Raw genomic sequence first — 24,372 nt, 5'->3', positions numbered from 1 at the left:
AGAAAGAGAAAGTGAAACCCAGGCTCCTTCTGGCCTATTATTTTAGTCAGCATGATCTTGGCAGAAAGAGATAACAGAGCCAGTTTTAACCAGCTGTATTCAGCTTCTCCGAAGGAATAACCCAAACTTCAGACACTTTCTGCTTGCTTCTTTCACACAGAGAAGCTTCCAGAACTCTCTTGAATGAATTAGAATAGGAAATATTTCTATACATCAGATCAATGCTTTCTGCACTAAGAAATGCAAAGAGGGAAGAACAGAGGCAGAATTATGCACGCTCTGCCGACAGGTGTGGGGACCCAGAAACAGACCCCCGTGCGAAATGGTTGTCACCTAGATCATTAATACACCACCCTCCACCCGAAGATGGCAGGGCAGTTCACAGCAAACCTGTTTCTGGCTTCGGTATTTTTAGTCATTTGGAGCCAGGTTGCTTTTGGAATGGGGAATACATCAGCAGGATCTGAAACACATATTTTATTTCAACCAAGTTCAGATAATATTTATAATCAAGTAACAATAACTGAAATAGTAATTGAAAATGAAATGGGCAGCATCTCTCTGAAATGCTGAATTCATTTCTAACTAAGCCAGCGGTAACACATAGTCTTTCAATTCTCTTGATTTCTCGCTTTTCAAATCTTAATTTCAGTCCTTCGCATTGCCACTTCAGTTTGATTTTTTAAAATGTCCTCATTAAAATTCACCAGCATTTAAAATACACATTTTTTTAAATGTGATATACCCATTTCTGTAAAACATATTTGTCTTCATTGTATGCTTTAACAGTTAATATGCATTTTTATGCACATTTTACCTCAGTTGTACGCATTTTTGTACACAATACTTGGCTGGAGAATGGCAAAATTCAGAGAATCTCGAAGGATTGTTGCGTTTCCGTTTACATGCAGTTTCAGGAAACTGCACATTAGGTAGATCTGCCTAAGGTAGAAATTTCTCTCTCTCCTCTCCTGCCACATCCCTACCCCAAACAGCTTTTCTCCTTGAGGGGGGAAAAGATACAGGGACCACATATCTTCCAGCCACAGGCTGAAAAAAGAGCTGGGGGAGTGATTTTGAGCAGGGAAATGGCAGGAAGGATAAGGGTTAAGCGGACCCTCCCTCATGCTGTACCTCTGATCCCAATCACTGTATCTCCCTTTTAATAATAGTAGAAATAATAATAATAATAATAATAATAATAATAATAATAATAATAATAATAAAATAAAATAAGTGGTTTCCCCATCCACTCTGGGCAACTCCCAACATCATCATCATCATCATCATCATCATCATAATAATAATTATTATTTAAAAATATATAATTTATTATTTATACCCTTCCCATCTGGCTGGGTTTCCCCAGCCACTCTGGGCAACTCCCAACAGAATAATAATAATAATAATAATAATAATAATAATAATAATAAATGTGATTAAAACATCAAACATTAAAAACTTCCCTAAACAGGGCTGCTTTCAGATACTGTAAGAAAACTGGACATCTCCTGTTTCTCCTTTAGTTGGGCCCTGAGCTGGCCGCAGAAACCTAGCGAAACTTGTATGTTAATGTTTCCTGGATTGAGGGCCCAAATGCATTCTCCCTTCTCACCTAATCCCCTGTCAAATAGTGGAGTCTGGGAAAGTTACTCTCGAGAGGGATTTTTTGTCCCATTTTCCAGATAAAGCTATCCAGAAACATCCCACCTCGCTATCCAGTCCTGGATTCCAGAACTGGCTCATATTAAGCTCTCCTTCCCACCCCCCTCCTGCTGACTTCAGGCAGGCAACGCTAAGCTTCTCCTTGAGAGCCTTCTTATTTTTAGTTCCTTCTCTTTTGTGTCTGCCTCCCTTTTGACAGCCTTTCTCAAGGCTCCTTCAGAGCCAGCGATTCATCCCTTTTGCAGCAAAGACCTGCCTGATTTCTGGCTGTGCTCCCTGTCAAAGGCTGGAGAGGCTCTGATCTTTCTGGGGGTGCTGCTCTGAGCAAGTGGGCTGTGTGTTTGTGTGAGAGTGGCATGTGTGAGTAATTCTTCCAATCCCCTTTCCTTTACACAGTTCACAACACACACCCTCTCCCCCCCCCCCAACCTTACACTTTTGGCTCTGGAAAGTGCTGATGAGTTTTCCCAAACTCCGCAGGCACCCATATTTAAAATTTGGAGAGCTCTATCAACCACACACACGTGCTTTTGGTTTAATTTGAGGGACAGGGCTGTGGGTTTTTCAGGCATCCACAGAAACATAACCCCGTAGGTCTCCAGCATCCACAGTGTCGGAAGGACAAAGGGTTCACAGGGCTTTGTTGGTTTATTTACATGTGCCTCTCTAATCCACCCCCCTCCTTCACCCTTTTGCCACCCGCCCACTGTACAGGCTCACGAGCGACTGGAGGAGACAAAGCTGGAAGCCGTGAGGGACAACAATCTGGAGCTGGTCCAGGAGATACTCAAAGACATCACACGCATCGCTCAGCAAGACAGCACGGCCGCCGAACTGGCTCGCATTCTCCAGGAGCCTCACTTCCAGGTAGGAAGCAGCTGTCTCTCAAGATCCGGGGAAATGGTGAAACTTACCGGAAGACTAAGAAATCAAGATAACTAAACTTTTATTATAAAAAAATGGAAATGGTTTCTCGAATATTTACAGATAAATTGTAAACCAAAACATGAGCAGGGTCATTGTAATAACCTGCAGTTTTATAAGAGTGTGTATTTACAGTAGATAATTAAATGTATTTGGATATGCAGAAGATCTTAAAAAATAAATTTTAGGAACCGCAGAAAGGGGGAAGGAAGTCAAATTTTCAAATGTTAGTTTGATTGTAAAACTAATGAAATGTATAAATTTGAAAAGTATAAACAAAAAATTAAAATCAACAACAACAACAGCTTCCCGATACAAGGCTGCCTTCAGATGTCTTCTAAAAGTTGTGAAGTTTTTTATCTGAAGGGAGCCTCACTTCCAGGTGAGAGGCAGCTGTCTCTCAAGATCCGGGGAGTGAGAAAAAGGTGTTATTTCCAGACCTGATGTGGGCTCGTTGCAAGTGACCCTGAAAAGAGGACAGACAATTCACTAAGGGTTCATTTCTCATAAGGAGGTGTTAGCAGGTATCCCAGCGCATATCAGCTCGGTCTGTGTGTGACACACACAGAGAGAAAAGTGTCGGGAGAAGTGCCCTTTCGCACAAAGACCCCCAGGGCCAGGATATTAATAAGGGACATCTGTGGATGTGCCCTGTTTGGCAGCTGGAGTTGGGGGGAGGGTTCCGACTTGGCGATGGATAAAGCTTTCTGCTTCATGCCTTTGGTCAGCAATGTGCGACAGCGAGATGTATTTTATTTCCCCCCGTGTGTATAAGAAAGACATGGTTTATGTCCTCTTTTTTTGCAGAGACACCTGAGGCATCTGGCTTAATGCTGTTGGTTTATTTGCTTGTTTCCTTATTGCATTTGCATCTGGTCTTTCTTCTGTATGGGCTGTGTGGCGACACACCAGGAGTTCCCAGGTGTTTTCCCACTTAGGAACTGACCAGATGAATACCTGCTTAGCTTCGGCAAATTTGCTGGATTGTTTAACTTCAGACTGTTGATGTATATACGCAAAGTGTAGATTCTCTGTGCTAGTGTTGCCTCTCTGTGTCTTGTGCCTAAGGTGGCATGAGGGAGGGGTTTAAGTTCTCAAAAGGATTTGCCTGTCTTGTTTTAACTGGTAGGTTTATGCATCATCATCATCATCATCATCATCATCATCATCATTTATTTATACCCTGCCCATCTGGCTGGGTTTCCCCAGCCACTCTAGGCAACTCCCAACAGAATATTAAAAACACAATAAAACATCAAAGATTAAGAACTTCCCTAAACAGGGCTGCCTTCAGTTTTCACAGGAAACTGAAGTAGAAGCTTTTTAACAGTGAAAGCTTGATTTATTGCCTAGTTAAAAGCTTAAGACTATATTTAAACAATATTTAAACGGCCTTGGCCCAGTATACCTGAAGGAGCATCTCCACCCCCATCGTTCTACCCAGACACTGAGGTCCAGCTCCGAGGGCCTTCTGGCGGTTCCCTCCCTGCGAGAAGTGAGGTTATAGGGAACCAGGCCGAGGGCCTTCTCAGTAGTGGCCCCCGCCCTGTGGAAAACCCTCCCATCAGATGTTAGGGAAATAAACAACTATCTGACTTTTAGAAGACATCTGAAGGCAGCCCTGTTTAGAAGTTTTTAATGTTTGATGTTTTAACGTGTTTTTAATATTCTGTTGGGAGCTGCCCAGAGTGGCTGGGGAAACCCAGCCAGATGGGCGGGGTAATAATAATAATAATAATAATAATAATAATAATAATAATAATAATTATTTAATAGTCAGGTATCAGAAGCCAAGTTGTAATACACTTGGAATGCTGCTCTTTAGATTCCGTCCGCCTCCCAATGTCATTCAGATGTTGTGATCCCACCTCCCTCTAAAGAGTTCAAGGTGACACACATGATATTATCTCTGCAATAATCCTGTGGGCTCAGAGAGAATGAATGACCCACAATTACCCAGTGACCGTCATGGCTAAGTGGGGATTTGAAGCCTGGTCCACTCCCTAGTCCCAGCTTGATAGGCACCTCTACACCTGTTGTACTATACAGTGGTGCCCCGCAAGAGGAACGCCTCAGAAGACGAAAAACTCGCTAGACAAAGGAGTTTTTCGTTTTCTTAGCCGCTTCGCAAGACGCATCTCCCTATGGGCTTGCTTCGCAAAACGAAGCTTGCCCCGCAAGCTCCGGGGATAGCGGGGAAGTGCAGCGCACCTTCCCCTCTGTCCCCGGACCCCTTTTGAACCAAGGGGCGGCAACGGGGAGAAGCGATTCTCCCCGCTGCCCCTTCCCTTGCTTTAAACAGGTCCGGGGACAGAGGGGAAGGCGCTTGGTGCTTCCCCTCTGTCCCCGGACGGTCTCCATAGGAACGCATTGATTGATTTTCAATGCATTCCTATGGGAAACCGTGCTTCGCAAGACGAAAAACTCGCAAGAAGAAAAAACTTGCGGAACGAATTAATTTCGTGTTGTGAGGCACCACTGTATATCTAACCATTGATATATGGCTTAATAGTTCCCCAGGGCACTGTGCGTTTGTGTATGTTCTTGCTGGACTTAATCTAGCGATTTCGGAAATCACCGTGGAAGAGATCCTCTTCTGATCAAGAACATACCGTATTTTTCTGTCTATAAGACGCCCCCATGTATAAGACTTCTCCTATTTTGGGGGACTCAGATTTAAGAAAATGGGGGGGGGGATGTATCCGTATATAAGACACCACTTTATTTTTGACATTATTTTAAAGGAAAAAAACCTAGTCTTATACATGGAAAAATACGGTATTTATTTTATTTTTAATTGCATTGTTTCGCTTCTGTTGTTTGCCACCCTGGGCTTATTTGGGAGGAACAGTGGGATAGAAGTAAGGCTACAGCAGCAGTTGGTCCTTCCAGGAGGCTGGGGAAGGGAATGACCACCATTGCCCTCCCCAACATTTGCCGTTCGCTGCGTCCAGCCTCCTCTAGGAACCAGTTGTTTGTTGTCCAGCTTGGAGAGAGTCCCCCACCCACTCTGAACCATATTTAAGCCAGCCTCCTTGGAGTCCAGAAAGACCAGTGCCCGGAACTGCATTGTTAGTTAACTCTTGTTTTGCTTTGTACTTATGTATTTAAACCTGGATTTATTATTTATTTATTTATTCTGTGCATTTTAAATGGTTGATTGTTGCCATTATGTGCTCTGCATTCTATATATATTTGTATTTTGATGTTTCGAACGTTTACTGTAAGCCACTTTGGGCCCAGCTCATTGTGAAACAGTGGCATATAAGTACAGTGGTACCTTGGTTCTTGAAGTCCGTTCCAAAACCAAAGCGTTCCAAAACCAAGGCTCACTTTCCCACAGAAAGTAATGCAAAACAGATTAATCCGTTCCAGACTTTCAAAAACAACCCCATGGAGAGCTCACCCCATGGCGGGGATTCAAACCGCCAACCTTCCGATCGGCAATCCCTAGGCTCTGTGGTTTAGACCACAGCACCACCCACGTCCCGTTGTTGTTAGTACTGTATTGTTATTGTTACTAATAATAATCTCCAGGGGATCCCATTCTGCGTATGACTTGGAAGCCTTGCCCCTGCTTCCAGAATTGTAACTAGGGACTTTAAGGTCTCTGGACACAGGCCCATGGCACAAATTTGCACAAATATGCATATTAGCTGCAGAAGGGTTGTAGCTCAGTGGTAGAGCACCTGTTTATGTGCACACAGAAGGTTCTGGGTTCATTCATGGGCATATCCCAGTGGGAATGCATGAATCCCTGGAGAGCTGCTACCAGTCAGTGTAGGCAGTGCTGATGGACCAAGGGTTTGACTCAGCATAGGGCAGTTTCTTAGGCTTCCTATATGAATGGATGCCTCTAGGCAAGCCATCACTGTGCTTTCTGGGGGTATCATGAGTGTGCTGTTTGGAGAGCAAGGCCTGGAGATCCAGGACCTAGTGCAAAAGACTTGATCCTCATGACCCCCCGTAACGAGGCCCGTTCCCCTCCTTTACGTTTTACTTAATCTGTCTCTGGTCTCAGCTGAGTGAGTCTTTCTGCTGTCTCCTTTTTCCCACCCCTGCCACTCCCCTTTCTCAGTCCCTCTTGGAAACCCACGATTCCGTTGCCTCCAAGAGCTACGAGACGCCACCACCCAGTCCAGTCCTGGACCCCATGTTCAACAACCAGCCGGTGCCCCCAGATGCCGTGCGCATGGTGGGGATTCGTAAGACTGCTGGGGAGCACCTGGTGAGTAAAGTCTTTTCCCACTGTCGTTGGCCTTGCCATATTTTAGTTTAAAGGCCAGTGTACTGAGCAGACCTGTAACAAACCAACTAACCAACTAACTAATCAACAACTAACCAACCAACCAACCAACCAACCAACCAATTAACCAACCAATTAACCAACCAATTAACCAACCAGCCAGCCAACCAACCAACCAACCAACTAACCAACCAACCAATTAACCAGCCAACCAACCAACTAACTAACCAGTGCTGGATTTATATATAAACTAAACAAGCTATAGCTTAGGGCCCCACTCTCTTGGCCCCCCCCAAAAAAAAATTAAAGGAAAAAAACCTGGATGTACATTTCCAAAATATAAGATTAAAAAAAATGAAATAAAACCCACATACAGCAACAGTGTTTTGTGTTGTGTAGGCTCCTATTTGTTATGTGCAAATGGCTTTAGATACCTATTAGGCCCATAAATTACCATCTAGCACAGTGTTTCCCAACCTTGGGTCTCCAGCTGTTTTTGGACTACAACTCCCATCATACTTAGCGAGCAAGACCAGTGGTTAGGGATGATGGGAAGTGTAGTCCCAAAACAGCTAGAGACCAAAGGTTGGGAAACACTGATTAGCATATATTCAAGACAAAAAACAGCGGCACTTTGTTGTTGACAAAGGACAGCTGGACATATAAAGGGCCCCACTACCTTCAGTAGCTTAGGGCCTTGTCAAACCTAAATCTGGCCCTGTAACCCACCAACTAATCAACCAACCAACCAACCAACCAACCAACCAACCAACCAACCTGTCACTTACATAGCAATAGGGTAGCCCAGGTGGAACAGCTGCTTCAGCCGGCCTCATAGTAGGGCTGGACCTGCCCCCATTACCCATAACTGCTTTGCATTGACCCTGCGCTCTTGCTGGTTTCTTTTCCCTCAGGGTGTGACGTTCCGGGTGGAGCGTGGCGAGCTTGTCATTGCCCGCATCCTGCACGGAGGCATGATTGACCAGCAGGGGCTGCTGCATGTGGGTGACATCATCAAGGAGGTGAATGGGCAGGAGGTGGGCAGTGACCCACGGGCATTGCAAGAGGTGCTGAAAAATGCCAGCGGAAGCGTGGTGCTCAAGATCCTGCCCAGTTACCAGGAGCCACACCCACCTCGCCAGGTAGGAGGCGCATCATTTAGTTACTTGTCTCTCCTGTGCTAAATAAGGTCTTGCTAATTGCCCCCCCCCCACCTCTGCCTGGAACAAAGATAAAATGTGATCGTCATCTCTGACTGAAACAGGCAGGCTTTCCACTTTATTCTTTCAATTTTCTCCACTCTTTTCTTGCTTCTCTCTTCCGTTCAGAAAGATTCCCCGTCCTAAAATCATCATGATTGTGCTTTCGGCTGATTAAAGAATTCATCAATTATTTATCTATTTTCTTTTTTTGGATATTATTAGAACATCCGTATTGGTGCCTTTCTGAGCTGCTGGGGGGAAGTCTATGATAATGTCCCAAAGCTCTTTTTCCGAAAAGGAAAGGCCGTCCGTAGTATTTTCTTCTGCATTCCCTGTGGCAGGAGGAGCACACCAAGAATTAAAATAGCCCCTGAAAACAAACAAGTTTCGCGTTCTTAACATGCAGGGCCACCAATTTAAATTTGGCCACCACAACCTGTTAATCAACAAAACGTTGAGTCAGTACCGATTAAACCTTTGAAAGCTCAAAGTGCTTTTAAAGCCCCCCTGTTTTCGGTAGCTGCATGTTTGGCATAGGCTGATAATTATTTAGGTCATTGGAAATTGCTGGATAAGAAGACTCTGTAAGAGCTGAGCATGGAGACTTTCTTGGCATTTGCAAGTGTTGCTCAGATGCTCTCGTGTTCATAGCTGGCACCTACAAGAGAGCCACGAAGGACCCTTTATGGCCCTTCAGCAATATCTGCAGCCTTATAGCATGAATATCCCCTGCCCCGAGTGACTGTTTTGAACGCTGTGATGCTGTTAACTACTGTGATATTTTTTTGCTGAAAGATTCAGAACAGATAAAAGAAAGTACTTCTTCATGCAGCACATAGGAAGCAGTGATGGCCACCAACTTGGACGGATGGTTTTGAAAGATTAGACAAAATCATGGAGGAGAGGGCTATCGATGGCTATTACCGGGTGGCGCTGTGGTCTAAACCACTGAGCCTCTTGGGCTTGCCGATTGGAAGGTCGGTGGTTTGAATCCCCATGATGGGGTGAGCTCCCAGTGCTCTGTCCCAGCTCCTGACAACCTAGCAGTTCGAAAGCACACCAGTGCAAATAGATAAATAGGTACCACTGTGGCGGGAAGGTAAATGGTGTTTCCTTGCGCTCTGGCTTCTGTCACAGTGTCCCGTTGTGCAGAAGTGGTTTAGTCATGCTGGCCACATGACCTGGAAAGCTGTCTGTGGACAGACGCCGGCTCCCTTGGCCTAAAAGCGAGATGGACTACTGCAATGCGCTCTACGTGGGGCTACCTTTGAAGGTGACCCGGAAACTGCAATTAATCCAGAATGCGGCAGCTAGACTGGTGACTGGGAGTGGCTGCCGGGACCACATAACACCGGTCCTGAGAGATATGCATTGGCTCACAGTATGTTTCTGAGCACAATTCAAAGTGTTGGTGCTGACTTTTAAAGCCCTAAATGGCCTCAGTCCTGTATACCTGAAGGAGTGTCTCCACTCCCATCGTTGAGCCTGCACACTGAGGTCCAGCTCCGAGGGCCTTCTGGTGGTTCCCTCGCTGCGAGAAGTGAGGTTACAGGGAACCAGGCAGAGTGCCTTCTCGGTAGTGGTGCCTGCCCTGTGGAAAACCCTCCCATCACATGTGAAGAAAATAAGCAGCTTTCTTATCTTTAAAAGACATCCCTGTTTAGGGGAGTTTTTAATATTTAATGCTGTATTGTTTTTAAAACTCAATTGGGAGCCGCCCAGAGTGGCTGGGGAAACTCGGCCAGATGGGCGGGCTATAAATAATAAATAAATAAATAAATAAATAAATAAATAATAATAATAATAATAATAATAATTATTATTATTATTATTATTATTATTGCTGTAAGTCCCCTAGTCGCCTTTGACTGGACTTAACCATCCGGGGGTCCTTTACCTTTTACCTTTTTACTAGCCCCAATGGCTATGCTGTGCCGCTAAGGGAGCTGGGCATGTTTAGCTTGGAGAAGAGGAGGTTAAGGGGTGATATGATAGCCATGTTCAAATATATAAAAGGATGTCACATAGAGGAGGGAGAAAGGTTGTTTTCTGCTGCTCCAGAGAAGCGGACACGGAGCAATGGTTCCAAACTACAAGAAAGAAGATTCCACCTAAACATTAGGAAGAACTTCTTGACAGTAAGAGCTGTTCGACAGTGGAATTTGCTGCCAAGGAGTGTGGTGGAGTCTCCTTCTTTGGAGGTCTTTAAGCAGAGGCTTGACAACCATATGTCAGGAGTGCTCTGATGGTGTTTCCTGCTTGGCAGGGGGTTGGACTCGATGGCCCTTGTGGTCTCTTCCAACTCTATGATTCTATGATTCACAGTTGGAGGCAACCATGTTTCCAAATACCGGCTGCTGGAAACCGCAGGAGGGAAGAGCAGCGTTCTTGTGCTTGCATCCTGCTTGCTGGTTTCCCACAGGCATCTGGTTGGCCATGGTGAGAACAGGATGCCAGACCAGATGGGCCTGATCCTGCAGGCTCTTCTTAATGTTCTTACACTAACCTCCGCAAGCTGCCCAGCTTTCTGTTTGCAGCTGTTGCCAGTGATTTCTTCATCTTGTTTTATGTAATACTGTATTGGGAAAGTTGGCCAAACTTTCTATATGCTGTATCTAAAACGAGCCGTCGCGAGGCGGGTCATCTGGGGAACAACCATCAGTCTCAACCGAGGATGGGTAATAGATTCTGACAGGCAGGCAACAGAGTGGAATGAAATTCAGCACCTTGGTCAGCGCACTTTGGAGTCAGAGACAAGATTTTGCATTTGCAAGCAGTGCTCCCTCAGCAAACTGAAGTCTTGCCCCAGCACCAGTCTGAAGCCTAATGACAACTGATATAGTCTTGTTTTTCAGTCAGGGGTGCAAAAATCCAAGGTTTCACCTCCCTGGAGGAACTCCGTCTTCAACCAAAGGGGCCACAGGCTGCAGTGTCTCTTGTCTCCCTGGAACTTGCACGCTTTATCATCATTTTTTAATTTGTATACCGTCTTTCTATCTTGCAATACTCAAGGTGGTTTACAAGCTGAAGAAACAGAAAATGTACATCTTATAACAATCTAATGCAATACAAAAATGTGATAATAAAACTTTAAAATAGGCAACCTACGTCAAAAAAGTAATAGTCAATCGTATTATATAATAATAACATATAAAAGCTAAACAGTTACAATAAATAATTTCTAAACTATAATCAGTAAAACAACGGCAAGCCACAGTACATAAAATAGGTAAAGGGACCCCTGACCATTAAGTCCAGTCGTGGCCAGCTGTGGGGTTGTAGCGCTCATCTTGCTTTATTGGCTGAGGGAGCCGGCGTACAGCTTCTGGGTCATGTGGCCAGCATGACTAAGCCGCTTCTGGCAAACCAGGGCAGCGCACGGAAACACCGTTTACCTTCCCGCTGGAAAATCCTTACCTATTTATCTACTTGCACTTTGACATGCTTTCGAACTGCTAGGTTGGCAGGAGCAGGGACCGAGCAACGTGACTCACCCCGTCACAGGGATTCGAACCACCGACCTTCTGATCAGCAAGTCCTAGGTTCTGTGGTTTAACCCACAGCGCCACCCGTGTCCCAATAGTACATAAAATAATACAATACAAATTGAGAAGCAGAGACTAGAGGGTGGGGCAAGGCAGGTGGAAGGAGGCCTTGCCTGACAAAGTCTCTCCCCTCACAGTTCTTCCTCCAGGAACAGCTCCCTTATGAGGACTCCTGGGGTCAGAGGGTGGGGCAAGGTAGGTGGAAAGAGGCCTTGCCTGATGGAGTCTCTCCCCTCACAGTCATGGAAGGCCGGGTGTCCAGAGGGAGTTTTTTTGGAGAAGAGCTGTTAGTGTCACAGGATATAGGCAAGGAAACCTTAGGAGCAGGAAACCACATCGCAGATTTCTCCTCCTGGAAGTACATGCCAAAGTATTTGACACTCTGGCTGCTTCCTGAGATTGTCCAAGGAGAGGATCGCTCCATCTTCCATGACTCTTGGTGCATAAAGCATTTCTCGTGTGTCCTGAGTTATGACAGATGGCCTTGCTCAGAGGCTCCTGCTGTCAATCTCACAATGGACTCAGGAAAAGATTTCTTCATAACCAATGCATTGTTGTGTTTGCATCTCAGATTTTCAGCTCGCCTGAGATGGTGTGCAGATTCCAACTTAAAATAAAATAAAATATGTGAATCTAAGGAACCCTATAGAAACCATCCCCATTCCAGCCACAGTTGAGTACATGGCTCTTCCCTGTATACTCTCTCCCTGTTCCTCACTTTTCTTTGAATTATGATCTGGCAACCATTACTTCTGGCAGCGTTCTTACACAGTTGGACATACCACCTCCTGGTATATCTTCTTAGATGTTCCTAATCCCTATCTATATTTATTTATTTGATGGCCACAGGGGTCGCCAGCCTTTTCGGACCAGGGGGCACATTTTGAATGTTGAGAGTTCTGAGGGCACAAGTCACAAAATGGCTGCTGTGGGAGCACAAAATCAGAAAGTGTGCAGTCGGGGAAATGCTTTCCTCATAACTGTATTTCCATATGAGAGCAAGCATAAACTGTTGAATTTCTGCCTGGAAAATACAGTGGTGCCTTGCAAGATGAAAAGAATCCGTTCTGCGATTCTCTTCATCTAGCGGTTTTTTCGTCTTGCGAAGCAAGACCATTGACGGATTAGCGGATTAGCGCTATTAGCGGTTTAGCGGCTTTTAGCGGCTTTTAGTGGCTTATCGGCTTATCGGATAAGCGGCTTAGCGGCTTAGAAAAAGGGGGGGGGAAACCTGCAGGAACTCGCAAGACATTTTCGTCTTGCAAAGCATTCGTTTTGTGAAGCACCTCCAAAACGGAAAACTCTTTCGTCTAGCGAGTTTTCCGTCTTGCGAGGCATTCGTCTTGCGGGGCACCACTGTAAGACAGAAGCAGGGGGAAAAAAATACATTAAAAAGGACAAAACAGCAGGCCTTTAAGACCCCAGGAATTCCTCTTGCCTGTTGGCTCAACAATTCACTTATCAACCACAGCTCTGACTTCACTCATTGGTTAAAAACACTAGCAAGCTAGATCAGCCGGGCTTGCTCATTTCACAAAAAATGCTTGAAAGGGTATCTGCATATTTTTGTTTCAAAACTTTCTTTCTAGGAGAAAGCTCAAAAGACTGAGGCCGCTGTGCAGGGGTGCAAATGAAGACCCTCATGGGCGCAATGGCTCCTACAGGCATGAGGTTGGCAGCCCTTGAATTTCTGCATTGACTAGAACCCTAAATCTTTGCAGATTCTTGTACAAAATTAACACCTCTTGGTTTGATTTCTATCTCTTGGACAAGTGTGCAGATTGCATCTACCCAACAGTTTTCATACTTCTCATAATGTTTGTGCATTTATTAAAACAACTCATTCGCCACCTTTAAACCAGAAGTTATAATGTTGCGACATAAACATATCAAAATACAGCCATACCTTGGTTTTTGAACTGATTAGTTCTTGAATGTTTCGGCTCCCGAATGATCGAAACCCGGAAGTGACAGTTCTGGTTTGCAAACTATTTTTGGAAGCCGAAGATCCGATGGGGCTTCCGCGGTTTCCGATTGGCTTTAGGAGCTTCCTGCAGCCAATCACAAGCCATGCTTTGGTTTCCAAACATTTTGGAAGTCAAACAGACTTCCGGAACGGATTCTGTTTGACTTCCAAGGTACGACTGTATGTATTTAAATGCTTTATTGGAGATAAAAAAATATGCATTTTTGAATATTAAAGGAAGTAGAAATTTAAATGAATACTTAAATGGAGAGTTTTTGGTTTTTTTAAATCACAGATTAATTCACAAATGGCACAAACAGATTTAATGGGTAAAAACAGAAATACCGATTTGTCCCTCCCAGGCTGAGGGCTGTAACTCCTCATCTCTCACAACCCTTTGGGAAGGAAAGAGAGAGAAATCTGCTGCCTCAGCCAATGTCCGTGTCCCTCTCTGTTCCATCCCTCCTTTGCCAAGTGACTTTTCCATTCTGCTCTGTCACGCGTCCCCTCTCTTTGTCTCATGCGGCGGAGTTCAGAAGTGACTTAATGCTTGGGTGCTTTGGGTATAGTGGCGTAAGAATTTAATGAGCAGGTGTCAAATCAATTACACATAGCCGTCTCAGGCTCCGAGCATGGGAAGCTGTGTAGGTGTGTCACACAGCCCCCCCTTTTTTTTGGCAACCTGGTTCTGGGTAAGGCTAAGTCGACGCGAGCAAATTTCTCCTCAGGAGGTAGCGCTTTTCTACCTCAGGCATTCGTCTCTGGCCTAAACCAACCTGGACTTCACACCTTGGAGGGGACCCTGGCGCAGCCATTAGTCCTTCGGGGTGCAAGAAAAGGATGGGGAAAGGCTTTCTGCTTCCTAAGACCACCCCATCTCTGCTTCTCACATAAGATTTGTTGCCTGAGACATCCTCTCCAGGCGTCCTGCTACGGTGTATAGCAGGAATGCCTGAGGCAGGGGGACCAGGGGAGAACCAGCTTCTCCCACCTCTCCTCAGTGTCGTTCTTGCCATCTTCTGTGAGTCGGAAGGTGCCTTCATGAAGCACAGTCACTCCCCGTGCAAGGTACTGAACGAATTGTGGAATTCCCATCTGCAGTTACAGACGATTCCCCACTTCACTGTCTCGCCAGAGTGGTGCATGCTCTAGTTATCTCCCGCTTGGACTACTGCAATGCACTCTACGTGGGGCTACCTTTGAAGGTGACCCGGAAACTACAACTAATCCAGAATGCGGCAGTTGCTCTGGGGGGCTCCCAACAGAATATTAAAAACACGATAAAACATCAAATGTTAAGAACTTCCCTAAACAGGGCTGCCTTCAGATGTCTTCTAAAAGCCAGATACAGTGGTACCTCGGGTTACATACGCTTCAGGTTACATACGCTTCAGGTTACAGGCTCCATTAACCCAGAAATAGTACCTCGGGTTAAGAACTTTGCTTCAGGATGAGAACAGAAATCGTGCTCTGACGGCAGTGGGAGGCCCCATTAGCTAAAGTGATTTTTCAGGTTAAGAACAGTTTCAGGTTAAGAACGGACCTCTGGAACGAATTAAGTTCTTAACCCGAGGTACCACTGTAGTTGTTTATTTCCTTGACATCTGATGGGAGGGTGTTCCACAGGGCGGGCGCCGCTACCAAGAAGGCCCTCTGCCTGGTTCCCTGTAACCTCAGTTATTGCAGTGAGGGAACCGCCAGAAGGCCCTCGGAGCTGGCCCTCAGGTGGAGACGCTCTTTTCAGATATATGGGGCCGAGGCCCTTTAGGGCTTTAAAGGTCAGCACCAACACTTTGAATCATTCATATATACAGACACCGCTGAGAAGTAATGTCCATTGCGCTGAACGAACGGGAGTTAACTCCTAACTCCTAAGCAGGTATTGTTTTTCAGCCAAAGTCGGGGCTGCACTCTGCATCAAATTGCAAGCAGCTGCAGAACACTTAAGTTTATGGTGGGCAGGGTAAAAGGAAGCCAAACAATCTTCACAGTAAGCAGAGTGGAGGTGCTGCTTTTGTAGCCTCCTGCATTTAACTGGAAATGCCTCAAAAGACTCCTGATCTTTGCAAGTTTTGATGGGAATCAACCTGCTCTGTACCTCTTAGACTAATGTTCAGGTTGGAACATGGCAGATATCAAAATACCTTTAGAAAACCATATGGAATTGTGCATGTTGAGTGAAAATACATATAGGGATGTGTCTTTTGAGAGGAAATGTGTGTACTGCAAGGGCAAAGATGTTTAGTATTGCATATTTAAATGCTGGTTTTTGTGCAGTTTGTTCAAAAATGCAGTTGAATGCAGGAATGGGGTAGAGTGGAATTATGGATTAAGAGAAGTGAAAGTGACATGGAGCAGAAGTAAACTGATACTCTTACCCTTATCTCCAACATCCTTATTCTCATTCCCCTTCAGATGTCAAGGAAATAAACAACTATCTGTGACTTTTAGAAGACATCTGAAGGCAGCCCTGTTTAGGGAAGTTTTTGATGTTTGATGTTTTATTGTGCTTTTAATATTCTGTTGGGAGCCGCCCAGACTGGCTGGGGAAACCCAGCCAGATGGGCGGCATATAAATTATTTTTATTTTTATTTTTATTTTTATTTTTATTTTTATTTTTATTTTTATTTTTATTTTTATTTTTATTTTTATTTTTATTTTTATTTTTATTTTTATTTTTATTTTTATTTTTATTTCAGGACCAGTTAGGCCTGGCATGCATCCCCGTTTGGCCCATGCGGTTATTTTTCCGAAATCAGACCCATCTGCCCCTCACCTGATATCATACATGAGGTGGGGAGAGATATAAGAATGTAGCTGCAACTGGGAGCTTGAAACGAGCTCCCGATTATTTCCAATAGGAACTCCCCAGTGCAGCTGAGTGAGGCACAACCCTTTGCAAGTCCCGACAATCCGCTCATCCTCAGTGCCTGCAGGGCCCTGTGCTGTGCAAGTAGGGGGCTTGCAAAGTACTGTATCTTTGCCTACAGCTGTTTTGATTTCAGACTGCGCAGCCAAAGGAAAATGGGTCACCCAATGTCATGGTGACATCAGGTGATTGACAGGTGGCTGGCCCTGCAAGGGGAGAGGGGGGTGGAGATAAGAATCCACCCGCCCCCCCACCAGCTGCATCCAGTTCCTTACCCCTTCTTTATTCCATAGAATCTATGCTGTGTTTTGCAGCCTTTTAAAAGCAGCCTTAGCACCTGATGGTTGTTCTTTTGGCTAAACTAAAGCTGTACAAGGAAACATCATTTCCCTACAGTGATGCAGTTCTTCTTTAATACATATAATAATATTGTATTCTTTTTCCGTACAGAAAGTTACATTTGCTACTCTGTATTAAAAAATACTATTGATTTCCCGCTCGTCCAGCATCAATGCTTATAACCCAAATCACATACAATTGCATTTTAGGTTTCCTCTTTATCTGATTCCATCCTCTGTGACATATTTCTCAATATGTTCTGCTGTTTTCTTACACTTCAGACACCGCTGTGGTCCTCATGTGTGGAAAATAACTTTTTATATAGACTAGGAAAAGTTTCCAGTCTTCTTTAAAAGATTCTAAATTTAGACAGCATCTTAAGAAGCAGAGACATCACCTTGCCAACAAAGGTCCGTATAGTTAAAGCTTTGGTTTTCCCAGTAGTGATGTATGGAAGTGAGAGCTGGACCATAAAGAAGGCTGATCGCCAAAGAATTGATGCTTTTGAATTATGGTGCTGGAGGAGACTCTTGAGAGTCCCATGGACTGCAAGAAGATCAAACCTATCCATTCTGAAGGAAATCAGCCCTGAGTGCTCACTGGAAGGACAGATCCTGAAGTTGAGGCTCCAATACTTTGGCCACCTCATGAGAAGAGAAGACTCCCTGGGAAAGACCCTGATGTTGGGACGACAGAGGGTGAGATGGTTGGACAGTGTTCTCGAAGCTACCAACATGAGTTTGACCAAACTGCGGGAGGCAGTGGAAGACAGGAGTGCCTGGCGTGCTCTGGTCCATGGGGGCACGAAGAGTCGGACTAAATGACTAAACAGCAACAACAAAAATTTGTATCTTTCATCAGTGCCATCAGTTTTGCCATCTCTGCCTGTTCCAAGATTTTCATCAAACGTTCTTCCTTGGAGGGTGTTCTCTCTTCCTTCCATTTAGAATCCTTGCTGCTGTAGTCACATGTGCACATAAAATACTGTTGAGGCTTCTTTTGGGATTTCACCGTCTACTCTCCCAGTGATGCAGTTTTCACGTAATGCTAAGCCAAACCGTAGCTTAGCCAAACCAAAAATTGTGGCTGTCCTCAGTCCTGCTGTGCCAACTAAGCTATGGTTTGGCTTAGCATGTCGTCCGGGCCCAGCTTCATGGTTCTGCTCACTGCAGACAAAGATTTCTTCTTGGTTTCCTGCCTATGGGTTTGTCTTGCGGATGCCAGCCCAGGTTTAGATGTAGTGCTCAGTGGTGGACGTAAAAGGATAAAATGCTTCTTAGGCATTTAAGTAAGCAAAAGAAACAACATTTTCCTGCTCCTAGCAGACTTGTTAAAATATATAAGTGTCAGGGGCTCAGGAGCAGAAGCGCAGGGAAGGGAGGAAAGGGAGAGCGAAGGGGAAGAATCGGAGGGCAGCGTAGGAGAAGATGACAGTGGCCCGAGAGATTCCATGAGCCTCTCCAGCGAATCGGAAGATTCACAGAAGGGGGCACCGGTGGCCAGGGCAAGGGGGGTCCCAAGGGGGACACTCCAGAAGCAAGGGGCCAGCGGGGACTCCCAGAGCAGCAGTTGGAGATCAGGGCCAGCTTCCCCACCAGAGCATAGTGGGGGGGGGGAAGTCCCAGGTATCGGGGCCAGCGTATCCCCCAGCAGGGAGAGAAGATGGGTCAGGGCTGACCACGCCTCCATCGGAGAGTCAGGCAACGGAGGGGAGGTCAGGTCCAGCCAGCATCCCGGAAGAGGGAAGCAGTGACAGAAGCAGTATAACAGTCAGGAGGAAGGTCACTGGGTTGGCGCGAGAGCCAAGTTCAAATGTGCAGGCGCGCGGGACAGCAGAGAACGAGGATTGGGAACCAGGTCCTAAAGCCCGCCGGAGGCAGGGGGAGGAGTCAGGCGACTCAACGTCAGAAGAGTCCAGAAAGGGGAATGCCCCAGAGGGCAGGAGGACCCAGAGGAGAAGAGAGCAGAGGAAGAGGTGGAGCAGGGCTAGAATCTTAAACTGGTGTCAGGGGGGAGGAGATTCAGACGGAACTTCGGCGGTCTAGGGTTTAAGACGTAGAGCTGCGCGCTACGGCTTTGAAATGGAAACTGAACTTCAATAAAGACTTTTGTATATAACGACGACCTGGCGTTGGTCCTCTGTGAGCTGGGACCTTGGGGCAGCTCTGACAGTAAGTCTAAATCAGATAAGTGCTAGAGATGTAACAAGGTTGAGGGTACATTTTATCATATGTGGTGGACTTGTAAAAGGGTAAAAGAGTATTGGGAAATGATATATAATGAATTGAAAAAAAAACCAATGATTAAATGTACCTTTCCAAAACAAACTAGAGTCTTTTTTGTTAGGAATAATTCAGAGGGAAATTCCCAGGTGTCAAAAAAGAGTACAGTGGTACCTCGGGTTACAGACGCTTCAGGTTACAGACGCTTCAGGTTACAGACTCCGGTAACCCAGAAATAGTACCTTGGGTTAAAAACTTTGCTTCAGGATGAGAACAGAAATCGTGCAGCAGCAGCAGGAGGCCCCATTAGCTAAAGTGGTGCTTCAGGTTAAGAACAGACCTCCGGAACGAATTAAGTTCTTAACCTGAGGTACCACTATATTTATGTATGCTACAACCACGGCCCGTGTTTTGTTACCCCCAAAATGGAAAACGAGCAAGGTCCCAACCAAAGAAGAATGGCAACTTAACTACTGATGGAATACACGCAACTAGCAGATTTAACATATAAGAATAAGAGAACAAGAAGAATGTATGTTTAAAGAAAACTGGAAAATGTTTACTGAATATATGGGTGAAAATTGTGTTCATTTAAAAATGCTGGTAGCAGTAAGATAAATTCAACAGTGAAAGCAAGTTTTAATGGATGTAACCATGGATTACTGAATGATTTAGTTCATGTAAAATATCCAGGGATGTGTGGTATGCAAAATGAACCACGGAAAGGGAAGAAGGGAAGTCATGGATTTAAGGTTGTTTAAATGAATATTTTGAAAAACGATAGATAGATAGATAGATAGATAGATAGATAGATAGATAGATAGATGGATGTAGTGCTCAGCCAGAGCATGGCATAGCCCTGGGTAGCACAGGTCATGCTAAACCATGTTTTGGCATGGTATATCACGTCCAAACATATGTAAAAACCTGTGCTCTCCCACTATAGGATGATATGCATTGACTCATCCACTGGGAGTTTGAATTTCTAGATGCCACTGGCGAGGAACTAAACTTTGAAGAACGATGCCAATGCCTCACCCCTACAAAATGTACTGAATAGTGATCTATTTACAGGGAAACTGTTCCTGGTAAACATGGACACTTGATTCTTCCTTAAAGTCTGGAGCAAATTTCAAGCCTTGCTTGCAGGGCGCTGTGTCAGAGATGTTATCCTCCGAACACGGGTAGCAGAATGTTTGCAGCATCCCTCTGCTATCCACCAGTCTTCGGAGTACATCTGGGATCGCTCAGTGGAAACACTTCAGCATAAAACGTGAAACGCAGGGAATAAAAAGTAGGGGGGAACGATTTGAGGGCATACGTGCATTCTGTATGGAATACTCGAGTGTTCTCCCTGTTGCGATGGTGCAGGCGGGGATTTGAGAGTAACGTCTGGTGATGCTAGAAGCATTCCAGAGGGAGGGACTGTGTAATGAGTTAGCAACAGCTCCTTGTCACAAAGCCCATGCTGATTCCAAAGCGAGCGGCAGAGGGGTGGGGGAAGTATGACGTGACTGGTGGTGATGGAGACGAGCACTGCTTGTTTTCATGTGAATATAATCCTGCTGCTTTGTGGAAGCAAAGAGGATTATTTCACACCAACAAGCCCAAATAGCGGCCTAAAAAACGACAGCAGGGGCATGTGTGTGTGTGTGTGTGTGTGTGTGTGTGTGTGCGCGCGCGCGCGCCTGGGAAGACATGTTAACTTATTACACAATCCTCCTCTGCTTCCCCACCTCAATCTTTCCCTCTGTCTGGAGAGATAATATATAACTTGCTCAAGGGCTTTGGGAGGGAACAACTTAGAGCAGAGAAGCAACAGGGGAAGGATGTATTCAGGGCCGGCCCTGCTGTTAGGTAGAATGAGGAGGCTGCTTCAGAAGGCAAATGCTGGGAGGGAGGGGGGAAGAACAGCATTCTGCCCTCAGGTGCCAGTGGAAGACACAGTCCACCATCACCTGTCAGGTTTCCTTGTGCTCCCTTCCAACTCTAGGACTCTATGATCCTAGACTGCATTTATGCACATTTGCAGGACTGTACTGCAACATTTGGGACTCGGGTGGCGCTGTGAGTTAGACCACAGAGCCTAGGGATTCCGATCAGGAGGTCGGCGGTTTGAATCCCTGTGACGGGGTGAGCTCCCGTTGCTCGGTCCCTGCTCCTGCCAACCTATCAGTTCAACAGCACATCAAAGTGCAAGTAGATAAATAGGTACCGCTCTGGCGGGAAGGTAAACGGCGTTTTCATGCACTGCTCTGGTTTGCCAGAAGCGGCTTAGTCATGCTGGCCACATGATCCGGAAGCTGTATGCCAGCTCCCTCAGCCAATAAAGCGAGATGAGCGCCGCAACCCCAGAGTCATCCATGACTGGACCTAATGGTCAAGGGTCCCTTTACTTTTACTGCAGCATTCAGGGACACAGGTGATGCTGTGGTCTAAACCTCAGAGCCACTTGGGTTTGCTGATCAGAAGGTCAGCAGTTCGAATCTGTTTGACGGTGGTGAGTTCCCATTGCTCTGTCCCAGCTTCTGCCAACCTGGCAGTTCAAAAGCACACCAGCGCAAGTAGATAAATAGGTACCACTGCGGCGGGAAGGTAAACGGCATTTCTGTGCACTCTGGTTTCTGTCACTGTGTCCCATTGTGTGAGAAGCGGTTTAGTCATGCTGGCCACCTAACCCGGAATGCTGTCTGTGGAGAAACGCCGGCTCCCTTGGCCTGAAAGAGAAATGAGCGCCGCAACCCCATAGTTGCCTTTGACTGGACTTAACCATCCAGGGGTACTTTACTGCAACATTCAGAGCAGTACACATTTTAAAGGACAGCTGGGTTTCACTTTGCGTATTGCTTCCTGAAAGTGCAAGTGATTTAAGTTCTCCAGACTCACAATGCCTACAATAGCAATTTCTCGCTCCAAATGTAACTGAGCTGTAGAAAAAGTCTCTATGAACTGAAAGCAGAGATGCTCTATGTGGCTTTTTTATCCATTAAAATGTTTCAAGGAAAACATTTTTAATGGAATCACATTTCTCCCACATCCCCGGCCAGCCAGTGCCTTAGCCCATTTCCCTTGATCTGTGAGAAGTAGAGACGAGTTTGATCTTCGACAACATTTCATTTTTGAGATTCAATGGGGGGCTGCAAGGGTGGGGATCGAGAGAGCCTGAACTGGGGTTCTCTTCTCCCTTTGCTACTGCTCAAGCGCTGAGCCCCTGAGTTTCTTTGCAAAAATCCTTCTGTGTTTTCATCCCCACAAGCGTTCAGATTGGGCAGGGAGGGGGACAAGTGAAAGGTCTCGACAGACAGGCTCAGATATGATCTGTTTCCCGGGAGACGTCAGCAGTGTGTGTCTCCTGCGAATGCAAATAAAAGGAGTCTATAATGAAGAGAGAGAGAGGCTAGTGTTTTTTCCTCGCTGCCTTCCACCACCAGGATTTATTGTTTGAAGATAACAGGGCAAAATGAGTACTGTACTGGCCATGCTCTTGCTCTGCAGTCTCTCTGGCAAATTGCTGGATTCGCCTCCTGACTACCGGATTGTTCTTTTCAGTCCACAAGGAGGGAGGAGGTGTTTGCAGTTAGAGCGTTACAATGAAAACCAGCAATTTATTGCTAAAGAAAAGGGTACCAAGCTTCAGTTCGGCTAGGAAGCCTCATGTTGCCAACTCCCCACCTCCCCCAAGTTTCTGAGCTGTGGTTTAATTTGCAAGGCTAAGTTTGCTCATCTCTGTGCTGCAAGTTATTTATTTCACTGGTTTCTGCAGGTCAAGCTGTGTGTGTATGTGTGTGTGTGTTGTTGTTGTTTGTAGCTAGTCCTAGATGGAATTGCACTCCTGAAGGACCATGCCGGCTGTTTGGGAGTTCAGCTGCACCCATCATGCCCGGGGATGCCCCGGTGGTGGCAGGGCCTGGAGTGCTTTTTACCAGCTTAGGCTGGCACACCAATACCTGATGCCACCACTTCTTCTTTTGCCCTGCTATAAGTTTTCTGGGAAGGTTTAGGGGTTGGTGGTATGGGGCTACCTTTGAAGGTGACCCAGAAACTACAACTAATCCAGAATGCGGCAACTAGACTGGTGACTGGAAGCGGCCGCCAAGACCACATAACACCGATCCTAAAAGACCTACATTGACTCCCAGTACGTTTCCAAGCACAATTCCAAGTGTTGGTGCTGACCTTTAAAGCCCTGAACAGCCTCGGCCCAGTATACCTGAAGGAGCGTCTCCACCCCCATCATTCAGCCTGGACACTGATGTCCAGCTCTGAGGGCCTTCTGGTGGTTCCCTCACTGTGAGAAGTGAGGTTGCAGGGAACCAGGCAGAGGGCCTTCTCGGTAGTGGCGCCCGCTCTGTGGAACGCACTCCCATCAGATGTCAAGGAAGTAAACAACTATCTGACTTTTAGAAGACATCTGAAGGCAGCCCTGTTTAGGGAAGTTTTTAATGTATGATGTTTTATTGTGTTTTTAGTATTCTGCTGGGAGCTGCTCAGAGTGGCTGGGAAAACCCAGCCAGATGGGTAGGGTATAAATAATCAATGATAACAAATTATAATCATAATTGTTACTATTTTATTATTGCAGGGTTGGGACAGGCATAGCTATCTCTCACAGAACTGGAGACTTGAGATGGGTAGAACTGTCCTGTTCACATTTCCCTGTAATATGTATCTTTCATGCCTTCCTGTTTTCAATTCCATGGTTTCTGGTGTCAATGCCACATTCTACCGTGACCTGCAAGCCCACTTTGTTTCAATCTTGGCTGGCTCGTGATGTCAACCCCCCTCGGATCGGTCCTTCTGAGTCTCCTCTCTCACTCCAGAGCCTCCCTGCTCATCTCACCTTGCTTCCCCTTCCATAGGTGTTTGTGAAGGCCCACTTTGACTATGACCCAGCCTCTGACAACCTCATTCCATGTAAGGAAGCCGGGCTGAAGTTCATTGCTGGAGACCTCCTCCAGATCGTCAACCAAGATGACCCCAACTGGTGGCAGGTATGGACCTTGTGTCGAATAAATGAGCCATGGGCCAGGATCAGGCCTGGGTGCATGTTCATGGGATAAGGCATGGGTGGCGTTCAGGGAGAGCTGTTTGCCACCAAGAAATCAGTTTGTAGGGAGCTAGGCCAGAACTAGCCAGGGAAATCAGAGTGGCTCCATGCAAAACAGAATAGGACATCTGCACATTTAGGTGTCCTGGAAAGGAATGCAATTCCTAGGCAAAAAAGAAGAAGTCTGTATGAGGGGTCTCCACCTCTACTTTACTGCAGTTCTTTTATTAATACTGCAACTGCTAAAAATGTCAGAATGAAGAAAATGGGTTGCGTGTCTTTGTGGGAGTGGGAAAGGTTTTTCCGTGATCTCGGGTCCCGCAATTTACCTCCCCACCCAGGTGCT

At 45.8% G+C, this 24,372-nt stretch overlaps 2 protein-coding genes across 2 annotated transcripts in view; one reads left to right on the top strand and one right to left on the bottom strand.

The window, feature by feature from the left end:
• TMEM92 (transmembrane protein 92) overlaps window positions 1-24,372 on the bottom strand; it is a 365,445-nt gene that overhangs the window by 310,223 nt on the left and 30,850 nt on the right. The window lies entirely within an intron of this gene.
• Window positions 1-24,372, top strand: part of MPP2 (MAGUK p55 scaffold protein 2) — a 70,789-nt gene that overhangs the window by 36,768 nt on the left and 9,649 nt on the right. Inside the window, exons 4-7 of the mRNA XM_081838352.1 lie at window positions 2,380-2,532; window positions 6,668-6,817; window positions 7,750-7,977; window positions 23,839-23,970. Coding sequence (XP_081694478.1) covers window positions 2,380-2,532; window positions 6,668-6,817; window positions 7,750-7,977; window positions 23,839-23,970 — 663 coding nt within the window. The remainder of the gene's footprint in view (window positions 1-2,379; window positions 2,533-6,667; window positions 6,818-7,749; window positions 7,978-23,838; window positions 23,971-24,372) is intronic.

The sequence above is a fragment of the Podarcis erhardii genome (genome assembly GCF_964252035.2).
Source record: "Podarcis erhardii genome assembly, chromosome: 13".
NCBI lineage: Eukaryota > Metazoa > Chordata > Lepidosauria > Squamata > Lacertidae > Podarcis > Podarcis erhardii.
The sequence above is the reverse complement of the archived record's forward strand: the minus strand, read 5'-3'. Positions and strand labels throughout refer to the sequence as shown.